This window comes from Gracilinanus agilis, chromosome 4 (genome assembly GCF_016433145.1).
Source record: "Gracilinanus agilis isolate LMUSP501 chromosome 4, AgileGrace, whole genome shotgun sequence".
Lineage (NCBI taxonomy): Eukaryota > Metazoa > Chordata > Mammalia > Didelphimorphia > Didelphidae > Gracilinanus > Gracilinanus agilis.
This window is the reverse complement of record NC_058133.1, coordinates 490548286-490564308: the sequence shown is the minus strand read 5'-3', so window position 1 is coordinate 490564308 and position 16023 is coordinate 490548286. Positions and strand designations below refer to the sequence as shown.

Here is a 16023-nt window from a genome sequence, read left to right as displayed (position 1 = left end):
TATAGGACAACTAACCCATCACATTCACTTAAAGTCAATATCATCCTTAGGGAAATTAATCACACAGAAAACATATAGAGCCAGTTAGAGAAAATTAATTAAGCCAAGTGGCAGCTTTCCACTTGGACTGTTCTATTGTTAAAATGCTCTGCCAGCTGCAATTCTGTCTGAATTAGACTGCCAACCTCATGTATGCCTTAAAATAAGGCACTTGGATATCATAAAATATTGGATTTCAAGGTGGAAGGGGCCCTTTTGTCACTTAAACACTTCCAAATTCTTAATTCTCTACACTGTACTCACAGGATACAGTATTCAATCCATCACTCATGAGCATTCGATAACGGGGTGGAGAATTTCCTGTAGCAATCGGTCGGATGTTCTAGGATAGAAAACTTGAGTTATTAGTCTGCCTGCTGACTGACTCTCCAGAGACACCTAAACGGTGGCAGGAGAGTAAATCTGACATCAGTCCAGCATGGACAAAATGTTTGCCCACTTTCCTAGATATCTAAAAATAAGGGAAAATAAACTGGATTGAAGCATTTCTCCTTCGCTCCCTGCCAAGATCTTTGTTCCTTCTCTTCCACCTAAATCAAACCCAATCCACAATCAAATCAATAAACAAGTGTTTACTGAGAACTTACTATATCACCTGGCCACTACTGCCTGCAGGGGAGGGGAGTGAAGCCTCAGGTCAGCACCTCAAGCCAAAGTCACTTGTCAGTTCTCGCCAAGAGTGCAAGAGGCCAAAGCCGAAACACACTCACTCTCTCTAGTGATGCTCCCTACCTACACACACACAATGTATATATGCATGTACGTATACTTCTGTGTATACTATACACGTCTGTGTCTGTGTATACATAAAAAACTCCGTACCTTCTGTCTTAGAACTGATGCTATGTATTGGTTCCAAGGCAGAAGAGTGGTAAGGGCTAGCCAACGGGGATTAACTGACTTGCTCAGGGTCACACAACTAGGACCTGTCTGAGTCCACAAATAAATATTTGAGCACCTTATAAAAATGTAGTTCTAATTTAATTTACAAGTGAGAAAGATTATATTTTACAAATCTGGATACTTACAATGACTTGGAGTATGGGTTTTATAGTAGTATCCCCTTGCTGCATTATGAGCTGAAAAGAGAAAAAGATCACTTGAGTTATAAGTTGAACTGATGCTGTGAACTTTTTCTGCATGGACAGAAAAACCATTAGTAGTTGTTTAGTCTCAGAGACTTTGGGAAGAAGGCACTCAATTCTTAGAAAAGCTTCTTGTTGAGATTGGCTTGGGTCTTGTCACTGGACAAACCCCACCAACAGACAACATACCAACACTCAGGGTCAGCACACTGATCAGCTGAAGCAATTCAAGCATCACTATGCCTTATCTCAAACACCGAAAATATATAAATACACACATACAGCTCCAAAAGGGAGCTCTTTTAACAATGCTGCTTTATGTGCAACTCGAAGATCTGTTATTAGCATTCCACTCCACAATGACCAGCTCCATGCATAATCTCTTTTGCTATCATAGGGGCCCTGGCCTACAGATTGTGATCTGCATGTTTTGGCTCAAAATCATAACTAAGTGCCTCTGACTGACAATCAAGGTTGAAACTGGACAGATGGTGAGAATGAAATATAGGCATATTTACATTTCAAATTGACTGGGAAATCTCAGTAAGAGAATTCCATGTGAATCTTATGTTAAAGTGATGAACAATTCCTACTTTACTTCAGAACACATCTAGTTCAGGGGCAACAAAATCAAGATGGTGAAAAAAAAAGACAGTAAAGGCAGGGACTCACTCAACCTCTCTCAGATTCCCTTCCAAACAATATTAACACCCCAACATGAATTCTAGAATGGCAGAACCAACAGAAAGGTCAGGGAAACAATTTTCCAGTCCAAGAGAATTGAGAAGGTCAACAAGAAAGGTCTCACTGGAATCATGAAAAACATGAAACAGGATGCAGCAGCATGAAAAACATGAAGATTGGGACAGTAACCCCTTCTACCCACAGAGCAGAGCCTAACTTTAACATAAAGTTAAAACTCAAAAAATAGGCAGGAAAAAAAATGAACAACAAAAGAACCTGACCACAGAATATTACCATGGCAACAGAAAAGATCGACACAGACTTGGAAAATGGCAACAAAATCAACAGCAAAGTCTCAAAGAAAAATGTGAATTTGTGCCAGGAGGCGTTCAGAAAGGATTTTTAAAACCAAATAAGAGGGCAGCTGGGTAGCTCAGTGGAGTGAGAGTCAGGCCTAGAGACAGGAGGTCCTGTCTCTTATACAGGCCTCAGCCACTTCCCAGCTGTGTGACCCTGGGCAAGTCACTTGACCCCCATTGCCCACCCTTACCAATCTTCCACCTATGAGACAATACACCGAAGTACAAGGGTTTAAAAAAAAAAAAAAAAACAAATAAGAGAGATAAAATAAAAATTGAGAAAAGAAAAAGAAATTGAAGTTATTTATGCAAGTCATAAAAAAAGAGTCAACAGCTTGTAAAGAAAGCACAAAAAAGAAAGAAAAAATATGTATAAAAATTCAATGAAGAAAAGAACAAAGAGAAAATGGAAGTACAAAAGCTCAATGGAGAAAATAATGCCTTAAAATTAGAACTGGGCAAATGGAAACTAATAACTCCATAACGAATTAAAAAACCATAAAACAAAAACAAAGGAATGAAAAAATGAAAGAAAATGTGAAATATCCCACTGGAAAAACAACTGACTTTTGAAAAAAGGTCAAAGAGAAATAATTTAAGAAAGTCATGTTAAAAAAAAGGAGCCTAGATATATTTCAAGAAATTATTAAGGAAAACTGCCCTGACAGTCTAGAACCAGAAGGTAAAATTGAAAGAATCCGTTAATCATCTCCAAAGACATTTTCAAAATGAAAACTCCCAGGAATATTATAGCCAAATTCCAGAGCTCCCAGGTGAAGGAGAAAAATACTACAAACAGCCAAAAGAAACAATTCAAATATCATGGGGCCATGGTCAAGATAACAAAGGATTTGGTAGATTCTACATGAAAAGATCTGAGAGCTTAGAATGATATTCTGGGGTATAAAGGAGCTAGGATCACAACCAAGAATCATCTACCTAGTGAAAATGAACAAAATCTTTTGGCAAGGAAAATCGATATTTAATAGGATATTCTCAAACATTCTTGATGAAAAGACTATAGAGCTGAAAAGAAAAATCTGATTTTCAAAGACAAGACCCAACAGAAACACAAAAAAGATATAACAGAAAATGAAAGCATAAGGGATTTAATAAGATTAAACTGTTTTTTAACATGGGAAGATGATGCTTGTAACTTTCAAGAAATTTATCATTATAAGGGCAGATAGGAGTCATAGACTGAGAGCATGCATATGAGTTGACTGACGGAATAATATCCAAAAAATAAAATAAACTAAGAGGTGAAAAAAAGGATGCACTAGGAGAAAGAAGGAAGAAGTGGAATGGGGTAAATTATCTCACATAAAAGAGGCACAAAAAAACTTTTACAGTAGGGGAAGAAAGGAAGGGTTGAGGGCAACACAAACTTTACTCTAATTGGAACTGGCTGAAACAGCTTGGTATTGAAATCTATCTTATTCTACAGGGAAGTAGGAGAGACTGATAAAAGGGAAGGTAGATGGGGAGGACGCATGGTCAGAAGCAAAACTTTACCTGAGGAAGAAAAAAGTGAAGAGAAAGATAAATGGATAAAAAATAGGATGGAGGGAAAAACATGAAAAATACATAATATATAAAGTAATCGTAACTGAGAATGGAAATGGGAATGAACTCATCCATAAACTGGAAGCAGATAGCAATGGATTAAAAATCAGAATTCTACAAAATACCATTTACAAGAATCACACTTGAAGCAGAAAGACACACACAGAAGAGGTTGAAGCAAAATCTGTTATACTTCAGTTGAAGTTTAAAAAGCAGTAGCAATAACAATCTCAGACAAAACAAAAGCAAAAACAGATCTAATGAAAAGAACCATGCAAGGAAACCACATCTTGCAAAAATGTTACCCCAGACAATAAAGTAATATCAATACTAAGCATAAATGCACCAAATCATAGATAGCAATAACCTTTTGGGTGAACCTTTTGGAACTCTTTAGGGACCTCATGCCATGCCCCACCGCAAACTGCATACCCTGCCCCCCCAGCTGCTTGCAGTGCCCCATCCACTCCTGTGTTCAGGAGAGAGACCAGGATATAGACTGGTCAAGCCAGGGCTGAGCTCCACAGGGAAGCTCCAGCACCACATACCTTCCCCTTACCCTCAGGGGTGGGGTCAGACTACCACCCACAGGATGGTGAAGCCCCACACCACCTCCCCTCCTGCGTTCAGGGGCAGGGCTGGCTTCTGACTGGCCAAGCCAGGACTGAGCTCCACTGGAGAGAGGCTGGAGAGCCCCTCCCCCTACATTCTGGGGTAGGGTCAGGTTCCCAGCTGGTCAAGCCAGGGGCCTGCCCGTGCCCACAGAGGTTTCTGCATGCCATCTTTGGCATGTATGTCACAGGTTTGCCATCACAGGTATATAGCATAGAAATGTTTAAAGAAAATGTTTGAAGAAAAGATTAAAGAAAAAAAGGAAGAATAGAGTAAAACTATACTAGAGGAAAACCTCAACTTTCCCTCTCAGAACTAGATAAATCTAACCAAAAAATAAACAATAAAGAAATTAAGGAATGAAAAGTATTTTAGAAAAGTGAGATATGATGGATCTCTAGAGAAAACTGAATGGAAAGAGAAAGGAATATACCTTTTTTCTCAACAATACATGGCACAACCCAAAAATTTATCAAGTATTAGGGCGTAAAAATCTCATGACCAAATGTAAAAAAGCAAAAATATTAAGTGCCTCCTTTTCAGATCATAATAAAATAAAAGTTACATTCAATAAAGGGCTGTGGAAACAGATAGAAAATTATAAACTATATAACCTAATCCTAAAGAATAAGTGGGTCAAAGAACAAATCATAGAAATGATAATTTCATTAAAAATGACAATGAGATAGCAAACCAAATTTAAGGGATGTAGCCAAAAGTTATGCCTCTAAAAAATCAATAAAATAGCAAAAAAGATCAATGAATTGAGCCTGCAATAAAAAACACTAGAAAATGAACAAATAAAAAATCCCCAATTAAACAGCAAATTAGAAATTCTGAAAATCAAAGGAGAGATTAATAAAACTGAAATTAAAAAAGCCATTGAACTAATAAGTAAAAGTAGGAACTGGTTATATAAACAAAGAAAAAATACAAAAACCATTGGTTAATTTGATTAAAAAAAAAAAAAAGAAAACCAAATTGCCAATATCAAAAATGAAAAGGGTAAGTTCATCATCAATGAAGAGGAAATAAAGCATAGTTATTTTGTCTAATTATATGCCAATAAATCTGACAATCTTAAGTGAAATGGATGAATAGTTACAAAATATAAATTGCCGAAATTAACAGAAGAAGAAATAGATTACTTAAATAACCCCATCTTAGAAGAAATTGAACAAGCCATCACTGAGTTTGCTAAGAAAAAAATCCCCAGGAGCAGATGGCCTCACAAATGAATTCTACCAAGTATTTCCAGAACAATTAATTGCAGTCCCATACAAACGATTTGGAAAAATAGGCAAAGAAGGAATCCTACCAAATACCTTTTATGACACAAACATGGTGCTGATACCTAAACCAGGAAGAATGAAAACTAAGAATGAAAACAACAGATTAATTTCACTAATGAATACTGATGCTTTTAAATAAAATACCAGCAAGGAAATTATAGCAATAGGATTTATACCAGGAGTTGACATAAATATGGGTAAATATAAATAGGGACTTATACCAGGTATCAATATAATAACAAAAATCATATTATCTTGATTGATACAGAAAAAGTTTATGACAAAATACAACACTAATTCCTATTTAAAACACTAGAAAGCATGGAAATAAGTAAAATTTTCCTTAAAATGCTAAATAGTTATTTAACTAAAACCATTAGCAAGTTATCTGTAGTAGGCATAGCCAGAAGCCTTCCTAATAATTTCAGGGGTAAAGAAAGGATGTCCATTATCACCACTATTATTCAATACTGCACTAGAAATGCTATAACAATATAGTTATAACAATAACATAAAAATATAGCTATAGCAATAAAAGAAGAAAAAGAAATTAAAGGATTAAAATAGGCAATAGAATCCTAGAAAATCAACTAAAAAATAGATGAAATAATATACAACTTTAGCAAAGTTGCAGCATATAAAATAAGCCCACATAAATCATCAGCATTTCTATATATTATCAACAAAGTCCAACAGCAAGAGATAGAGAAATTCCATTTAAAATACCTGTAGACATTACAAAAGACCTGGGAGTCTACCTGCCAAGACAAATCCAGGAAAGAAAAAAAACACAATTACAAAATACTGTTCAGACAAATAAAGTCAGATCTGGAAACTAGAAAAATATTAATTGCTCAAGGGTAGATCAAACCAATATAATAAAAATGGCAATACTATCTAAATTAATTTATTTAGTGACATACCAATCAAACTACCAAGAAATTATTTTATAGAACCAGAAAAAATAACAAAATTCACCTGGAAGAACAATAGATCAATTAATGAAATTGGGAATTAATGAAAAAAAATGTGAAGAAAGGTGGCCTAATGCTTCCAGATCTCAAACTATATTATTACAAAGTGAAAATCATCAAAATCAATATGGTACTGGAGAAATAAGGGTAATGGAATAGATTATGTACACAATACATAGTAGGGAATGACCATAGTAATCTAGTGTTTGATAAACTTAAAGATCCAAGCTTTGGGGGCAAGAACTCACTGTTTGAAAAAAAACAAACTGCTGAAAAACTGGAAAGCTATTTGGCAGAAACTAGGTATAGACCAACATCTCATACCAAGATAAGATCAAAATGGGTATAGGATTTAGACATAAAGGGTGATACCATAAGCAAATTAGGAGAGTATGAAATAGTTTACCTGTCAGATTTATGGGTAAGAGAAGAATTTATGACCAAACAAGAGATAGAGAGGATGGAGGGAAGTAAAATAAATAATTTTGATGATATTAAAAAGATTTTTAAAATGCAGCCAAGATTCATGAAGAAAGCAGGAAAACTGAGGAAATATATTTTACAAGTTTTTCTGATGAAGGCCTCATTTCTCAAATACGTAGAAAATGGAGTCAAATTATAAGAATGAGTTACTCCCCAACTAATAAATGGATAAAGGACAGGGAAGTCATTTCCCAAACCCTCACAATATTTCAATCTGAATTGGAAGGGTATAATACCTTTCCCTTAATATCCCTACAGCTACCCCTTGCTATTTCCTTCTATTCCCTCCTGGAATCTTACCAACACAGAGTCCCAACCCCTTCCAGACTCTTCAGAGACATAAGATCCTCACCCTCAAGTGCCTGCCCCAACACATACACATAATTTCCAACCACTCATGACTGTACTTCACATTCACATGCACATGCACGTGCACACATACACACACAGTCTCTCTCTTTTTCTCTCTCTCTGACTTGCTCACTCACTCTTTCTCTCCATCCCCTACCAAAGTCAAAATCCTATAAAGAGGGGCAGCTGGGTGGCTCAGTGGATTGAGAGCCAGATCTAGAGATGGGAGATCCTAGGTTCAAATGAGACCTCAGACACTTCCTAGCTATGTGAACCTGGGTTTAAACCCCATTGCCTAGCCCTTACTATTCTTCTGCCTTGAAACCAATACTCAGTAAGAGTTAAAAAAAAATTCCTAGAAAGTAATCAAGAATAAAATCTATTAAATTAGATAATGAACAGTAGCATATAGCATATGTGTAACCAGCATCTCAAAGCAAAAAGGCAAATTTGCCCTTGCAGGTCATCACAGATTTGATAGAATGTCCACCATTACTTTATTATGCCTCTGGAAGGACATATCTTCTCTAAAACCTACTGGTGATTGAAAGGGAACATAGTAGCAATGTATAAATAAAAAATATAAATAACTAATGAGCAAGCACTTATTAAGCACATGTTCTAGGAGCTGGGATACAAAGATAATTATGAAACAATGCTTGTCCTCAAGGAGTTTCCATTCCAGCTGGAGAATAGTTATATACAAAATAGACACAAAAGGATTTGGGAGAGAGCCCAGCAGCTCAGGGCTGGAGGAAGGGTAGGAGGATCGGGAAAACCTCTGTAAGCCAAGCCATAAAGGAACCTAAGGATCCTAAAAGGCAAAGACAAGTAAACTGGATGGCAGGAAGACTTTGTCAAGGCCGAAGAGAAGGTCCCAAATGGCTTTAAACACCAAAGAGTTTACATTTGATTGTTGGGACAATAGAGGTGTTTACTGAGAAGGTCGAGTCACTTTGGTAACTATGTGAAGGATAGATTGGAGTGGAGACTTGAGGCAGAGAGACCAATCAAGAAGTTATTACAATAGTCCAGTTGACCAGCCCATCATGAAACTTGTATTAAGTGACCACTATGTACCAGGTACTGTGCCAAATGCTGGGGTAGGGGGAAAAAACCTGAAGATATTCTCTGCACTCCAAGAACTCACAGTCTAATGAGGGAGCCAAGCTCTATACAAGATAAATAGGAAATGAGGAAAGGCACCAGATTTGAGAGACTGACAGGAAAAGGCTTCCTGTAGAAGGTGGGATATTATTTGGGAATTAAAGGAAGCCAGGGAGGTCAAATGTCAGAGCAGAAGAGGGAGAGTATTTCAGACAAGAAGGACAGCCAGAGAATGCCCAAGAGATGGGAGAGTCTTATCTGTGGAACAATCAGTAAGCTGGGGTCACTGGGACACAGAGCACATGGCAGGGAGTATTAAGTGGGCTGTGAGAAGACTGCAAAGGTAGGAAGGGGCTAGGTTATAAAGGGCTTTGAATGCCAAGCAGAGCTTTTCATATCTAATCCTGGTGGCAATAGGAAGCCATCAGTTTACTGAGCAGGTTATAAGATGCAACGCATGAAGTGGGGGTATTCATATTAAATCCAGCAATGAGCTGATAAGCCTCAAGAATGGGCAAACCAGCCTAAGTCAGAAAATGGAGCAAGTCAAAGTTCTCCTGCCAATCAGAGTGAGATCAGGCCAATGGGTGGCCCTCAATTTGCAGCCTGGACAGACAGAGAATGCTGGTCTGTTTTCTCCACCAGGCATACAAAGGGTCAGAAGAGGGGTGGATTTGAGGGGGGAAATGAGTCCTCTTTTAGACATGTTGAGTTAAAATGTCTAGCAGGCAACTAAACAGGAGAAGGACTGGAGCTAGATATATAGATGATCAACTGGAATTAAACCCGTGGGAGCTGGTAAGATCACAAAAGATATCTCCTAAATTGAGAATCCAGGAATCAGAGAAACAAAAGTATGATGGGGAACATTCACTTGAATATTAATGGAAATAGAAGTAGACTAGAGTAATAGAAGGCTAGAATACAGCTACTTACCATAACAGATATAAGGAAACTTCAAGCCTAGTTCTGAGACATAATATGGTTATAATAAGGAACTTCAAATATCCAGACATCTTTTGAAATTCTCTCCCCAAAACAGAGCAACTAGAAACTATTTGCCTTACTAACTTCTTCCTTCAAAAAGCAAAGGAACTGGGGTAGCTAGATGGCTTAGTGGATAGAAAGCCAGGCCTGGAGATGGGAGGTCTTGGATTCAAATATGGCCTCAGATATGTCCCAGCTGTGTGACCCTGGGCAAGTCACCTAACTCCAATTACCTAGCCCTTACTACTCTTCTACCTTGGAACTGATATTTAGTATCAATTCTAAGACAGAAGTTAAGAGTTTAGTACAAAAATATTCATAGCTGCACTCTTTGTGGTAGCAAAAAATTGGAAATGGGGGGGTGGGGGGGAGAATGTCCCTCAACTGGGGAATGGCTGAATTAACTGTGATAATTGGGAGTGATGAACCGGAGGATTTCTATATGAACTGAAAGACCTCCAAAAACTGATGCAGAGTGAAATGAGCAGAACCAAGAGGATATCATACACTGAAAGTAAAACATTGTAGAACTATCCAATATAATGGACTTTACTACTAGTAGCAATACAATAATCCAGGACCTTCCTGAGAGATTTAGAGAAAGAATGCGATCCATATTGAGAGAAAGAACTATAAGAGTAAAAACTCAAAAGAAAAACCTATGATATCATTTACTGCTTGTTTATATGGATATGATTTGGGGTTTCAGCTTTAAAAAATTGCTCTATGGTAAAAACGAATAATATGCGAATAAGTATCAAATGATAGCATTTGTACAACCCAGTGGAATTGCTTGTCAGCTCTGGGAAGAGGTAGGGAAAAGGGGAGGGAAAGAATAATGACTCATATAAACATGGAAAAATATTTTTAAAAATAAAATTAAATTTTTAAATGACAATAAATTAAAAAAGTTTTTAAAGTTCCTCTTCTATCTTAAAAAAAAGGTAAGGGTTAAAAAAAAAAAAAAAAAGCAAAGGAATCAGTAAATAAAACCTGTTTCCAGGATGTAAATGCCCATTTCAGCTTAGAACTTGTAATAGACAAGAAGCTAAATGATCTAGTATGTCATTTACAGTGCACTGTTGAGAAAGCAGATTTCAAAGCATTCAAAGAAAGAATAAGATTCCTAGACATGGTCTACAAAGTCCCCTTCTAGATCCTTATCTTTGATCCATGAAAATCACTAGTTAGTGAATAACTAGAAAAGTAATCATGAAAAATCAGAAAGGACTCATCATGAACAGATCCTGTCAACCAACCTTTTTTTAACTTACTTTTTCCTAAAACATTTCACAAAGTCTGTTATGTTCTTCTTGTAGAAAAAGTGGAGATGTGGACTAAGATTCTCATGTAATTGGAAAAATTAGGAATGGATTGAATAGGTGGGCCCAAAGACTGGTCATTAATGGCTAAACATCAGGCACTCCAGTGGAGTGCCCCAGAGATCTGTGCTTAGGCCATGAACATTCTTCTTAATTACTAGAAACGGCATTGATGGGTATGCTCATCAAATCTACTGATGGCATAAAGCTGGGAGAAAAAGGATAACAATCACCTGACAATCTAGAACATTTTGCTGAATCAAAGAGGATGAAATGTAGTAGGGATAAAGAAAGACTTTCAGTTGAGTTTAAAAAGATCAACTTGACAAGTACAAGACAGGGAAAAGAAACCTTTAATGCAGCAGGTTATCTGAAAAGAGTTCAATAGAATTGACTGTAAACTACATACGCATCAGCAGTGTGTTATGAAAATAAAAAAAGCTGACCCACCACCTTAGCCTATGCCAAGAGAATATTCAGCACTAGAGGAATGACAGTCCAACAGTATTCTGCCTCCTTCAGACCAGAGCAAAGATGGTCCTTCAAACCAGGCAAAAGATGGCTCCTCGAACCACATTTTAGGAAGGACCTTGCTCAACTTCAGAGCATCCATCCAGAAGACAACCAGAATGGGGAAATCAGTCAACAAGCATTTACTAAGGCTTCATATGTGGTGGGCACTGTTCTAAGTACTGGCGATAAAAGAGCAAAAAACAGCCCTAGACCTCAAGGAGCTCAACCACATAATTAATAAGACATATACAGAGTAGGGGGAAGAGAAGGGAAGGGGAAAATAAGAAGTATTTATAAAGAGCCTTCTATGTGCCAGACACTGTGTTAAGTGCTTTACAAATGTTATCAGATAATTATGAAAAACGTTTGTACAAAACTATTTATAGCCGCAATCTTTGTGGTGGCAAAAAATTGGAAAATGAGGGGGTGTCCCTCAATTGGGGAATAGCTGAACAAATTATAGTATACGATGGTGATGGAATATTATTGTGCTATAAGGAATGATGAACTGGAGGGTTTCTATATGAACTGGAAAGATCTCCATGAACTGATGCAGAGCAAAATGAGAACCAAGAGAATATTGTACACAGAAACTGAAACATTGTGGGTCAATCAAATGTAATCGACTTTGCTACTAAAAGCAATGGAATGATCCAGGACAACCTTGAGGGACTTATGAGAGAAAGAACTGTGGGAGTAGAATCACAGAAGAAAAACATTATTGATCACTTTTTTATATGGGTATAGGATTTGAGGTTGTGGTTTTTAAAAGACTACTCTTATAAAAGTGAATAATATGGAAATAGGTATTGAGTGATAATATATGTTTAACCCAGTGGAATTGCTTGTTGGCTCCAGGAACGAGGAGAGAAAAAACATGAATCATGTAAATGGAAAAAATACTTTAAAATAGAGATTTTTTAATCTAAATTTTAAATATTAAATTTTAATAATTATTATATTATATAAATAATAATAAATTTAAATCCAAGATGGGGCAGCTAGGTAACACAGTAGATAGAGCCAGGTCTAGGGTCCAGAGGACCAGGGTTTAAATACGGCTTCTTCAAGTTTCTAGCTGTGTGACTCTGGGCAAGTCACTTAATCCACACTGCCTAGTCCTTACCGCTCTTCGGCCTAGGAATTGACACTTAGTATCTATTCTAAGCCAAAGGGTTTAAATATGTATATGTGTATATACATATAAATAAAGCAGAGTAAATAGGCACTAGCAAGTGGGTGGTAGACTAGGAAAGCCTGCAAAAGTTAAAATTTGAGCCTTAGGGGGTAGCTGGGTAGCTCAGTGGATTGAGAGCCAGGCCTAGAGATGGGAGGTCCTGGGTTCAAATCCGACCTCAGACACTTCCCAGCTGTGTGACCCTGGGCAAGTCACTTGACCCCCATTGCCTACCCTTACCACTCTTCCACCTATAAGTCAATACACAGAAGTTAAGGGTTTAAAAAAAAAAAATTTGAGCCTTAAACTGGAATCCAGGGAAACTAAGAGAAAGAAATGAATACAAAGCATTTCAGATGGAGGGAAAGGCACTGAGGAGACAAAGAATTGTTTCAGGGAAACCAAGTAGGCCTGTATAGCTTGATGGTAAGGTTTGGAGGAAGGGGGTGTTAGCCAAGTATGAAACAGGACAGATAGGACAGGGCCAGATTATATTTCAGTTTAAATGCTAAATAAGAATTTGTAGTTGGTCCCGATTATCTGAAGATGTGAAGTGACAGTCAGACTTAGCCTTCAGAACTTGCATGCCAATCTGAGTTGAATAAATAGAGATGGTAAACCTTTCCAGCTCTAAATCTATGATCCTGTGCCATGACAGCTCTCTTCAAGTATCTAAAGAATCCTGGCACTGATTAGACTAGTTTTGCAAACAGATTGGAGCCACAGGTAAAAGGGACCTGGGCAGGGGGGTCCAGGGACGCTTGATGTCACCGAAAGCTTCCTTAAAAAGGGGGCTTCTATCAAGGCCTGGGACTGTTGTTCTGCTGGGCTCCCCCATTCTGGAGGTCTTCAAGGAAAGAGGGCTACTATCAGAGCCTGAGACTAACTTGTTCTGGAAGGTGCTGGGCTCCCCCATTCTGAGGGTCTTCAGGGAAAAGCGCCACCACCACTTGTTAGGGAGTGGGCTTCATGTTCGGGCGATGAACGGACTGGGTGGACACTGAGGTCTTCTGCGGCCCCCCCTAAACAGGGTTCCGCACCCCAAGGGGCCCCAACAAGGCCCCCCATCTCAGATGCCAGTTCCCAACCCTCGGATTCCCAACCAGGTTACCCTCAGCATAGGCCCCATCTTCTGGGGTCCCACCACCCCCCAGGCCCCCTCACCCCGATGGCCCCCTCGCTCAGGCGCCCGCTCATGGTGTCGCTTATGTCCGGTTGATCCGCTTCTCTGGCTGCTCTCGGCGGCTCCGCGGGTCCGGGAATAGAGGTGGGGGAAGGGGGAGTCCTCGCGCGCTCAAACCTAATTGGCCCGGTCCGACCTCGGCGCGCGCCGTTCTCGCGCTCCAGACGCGGGAGGCGTAGGGGGCGGGCTCAGGGCGTCGAGCGGGCAACCCATTGGCCGAAGCACCCGTGCGCAGGGAGAACGTGAGGCCCCGCCCTCCAGGCGTCCTCCCGAAGGGTGAGCGTCCGGGGCGGGAGCTGGAGCTGGAGCCCACGAGGAGGAGGAGCCACGCGCGAGGGGGAATCCGGGTCCAGGAGGTCTGCCCCTGAGTCCAGGTGAGAGCAAGGTGTGAGGTCGAGGGTGGAGCCAGGCGGGGGCTCCTAACCTCAGTTTCCCGCGATTGTAATATGGAAGAAAGGAAGGATTTTTTCTGTTATTTTTTAATAAACCCTCATCTTCTCTCTTAGAGTCAATATTAATACAGTTACCAAGGCAGAAGAGCGGTAAGGGCTATGCAAAATGAGGGTTAAGTGACTTACCCAGGGTCACACAGTTAATTAAGTGTCTGAGGGCAAATTTGAACCCAGGACTTACCGTCTCTAGAACTAACCTTCAGTCCACCTAGGCGCCCCCGAAGGAAACATTTTTTGAACTTCTGCTGTGTACCTTCTAAGGCCGATGCTCCTGCAGTCATGATCTCATTGAATCCTTAACATCCCTGGGAGTCAAGTGCCATGGTGGTTCCCATTTTACAAATAGGGAAACTGAGACAGGCAACATTTCAGTGACTAGGCCAGGATCACACAGCTAGTAAGTATTCGAGGCCAGATTTGAACTCAAATCTTGCCGACTCCAGGCCCAGAGCTACAGTGGGCCTAAAGATACCTTTTTTTATGTTTTCTGGGTTTTTTTTAGGGGGGTGAGGGTTCTGAGGGAATCAAGTGCCCCCATAAGAGTAATGTGTTGTACCAACTTTAAAGGGTCACTATCGGGTACAGCTAGATGGCCCTATGTAGAAACAGGAGGTCCTGGGTTCAAATGTGGCCCCCAGACACTTCCTAACCATGTGACCCTGAGCAAGTCATTTACTGCAGCAAATAATCGATATTAATTCTAAGAAAGAAGGTAAGGGTAAAAAAAAGATCACTATTATTATTGTTATTTGGAAAAGGAAACGATAAACCACTTCAATATCTTTGCCAAGAAAACTCCAAATACAAGGAGTTGGACACAATATACACCACAATCAATAGCAATAACAACATTATTATTACTGACCTTTGGTCCCAGAGAGTTGTTAACTTGAATTCCAGGGGCAGCCTTATCGGGAAAGGACATCACTAAAGTAGTGAATCCATAAGCTTCTATTAAGTGTTTGTCCAGTAGATTTTAAGACCCAGCCACAGGGTGAGATTCTGGAAATGCAGTCAATTAATAAGCATTCATTAAGCACCTGCTCTGTGTCAGGCTTTGTGCTAAGGGCTAGAGATATAAAAAGGGACCAAAGTAAGTCTCTGCCCTTTAGAAGCTTACAGTCTAACAGGGGAGACAGCTTGCAAACAGCTGTATACAAAGGAGCTACATTTTTATTAAGTCGTTTTTTGTTGTGTCTTACTCTTCCTGATCCTTTTTTGGGGTTTTCTTGGCAAAGATGCTGGAATGGTTTGCCATTTCGTTCTCTAGCTCATTTTACACATGAGGAAACTGTGGCAAACAGGGTTAAGTGACTTATCCAGGGTCACACAAGCTAGGACGTATCTGAGGTCAGATTGGCTGTTAATCCACTGAGCCACCGACCTGCCTCCTGAACTCAGGTCTTCTTTAATCCAGGTCCAGCACTCTATCCACTATAAACTGCTCATACAGGATAAATAAGAAATAATTAACAGGGAGAAGGCCCTAGAATTAAGAGGGGTTAGAAGGGCTTCTTGTAGAAGATAGGATTTTAATTGAGAATTAAAGGAAGCCAGGGAGTTCGGTAGTCAGAGTGGAAGAGGGAGAGCATCCAGGCATGGCACAGGCTTATTTCCAGAGTAGCCAGGAGGCCAGTGTCATTGGATTGAAGAGTTGGAGACTAAGATATAAGAAGACTAGAAAGGTAATAAATGAATGAATGAATGAATGAATGAATGAATGAATGAATGAATGAGACTAGAAAGGTAGGAGTAGGAAGATTATGAAGGGCTTTGTATGCCAAATTGAGCGTTTTGTCTTTGATTGTGGAAGCAA

The 16023-nt window shown here is 39.3% G+C and overlaps 1 protein-coding gene across 1 annotated transcript in view; it reads right to left on the bottom strand.

Annotated features, from left to right (window-relative positions):
• RPA1 (replication protein A1) overlaps positions 1-13828 on the bottom strand; it is a 74906-nt gene extending 61078 nt beyond the window's left edge. Inside the window, exons 1-3 of the mRNA XM_044676337.1 lie at positions 13737-13828; positions 1089-1139; positions 304-382 (exon numbers count right to left, since the gene is read on the bottom strand). Coding sequence (XP_044532272.1) covers positions 304-382; positions 1089-1139; positions 13737-13769 — 163 coding nt within the window. The 5' untranslated portion in view covers positions 13770-13828. The remainder of the gene's footprint in view (positions 1-303; positions 383-1088; positions 1140-13736) is intronic.
• Between the last annotated feature and the right edge of the window lie 2195 nt (positions 13829-16023).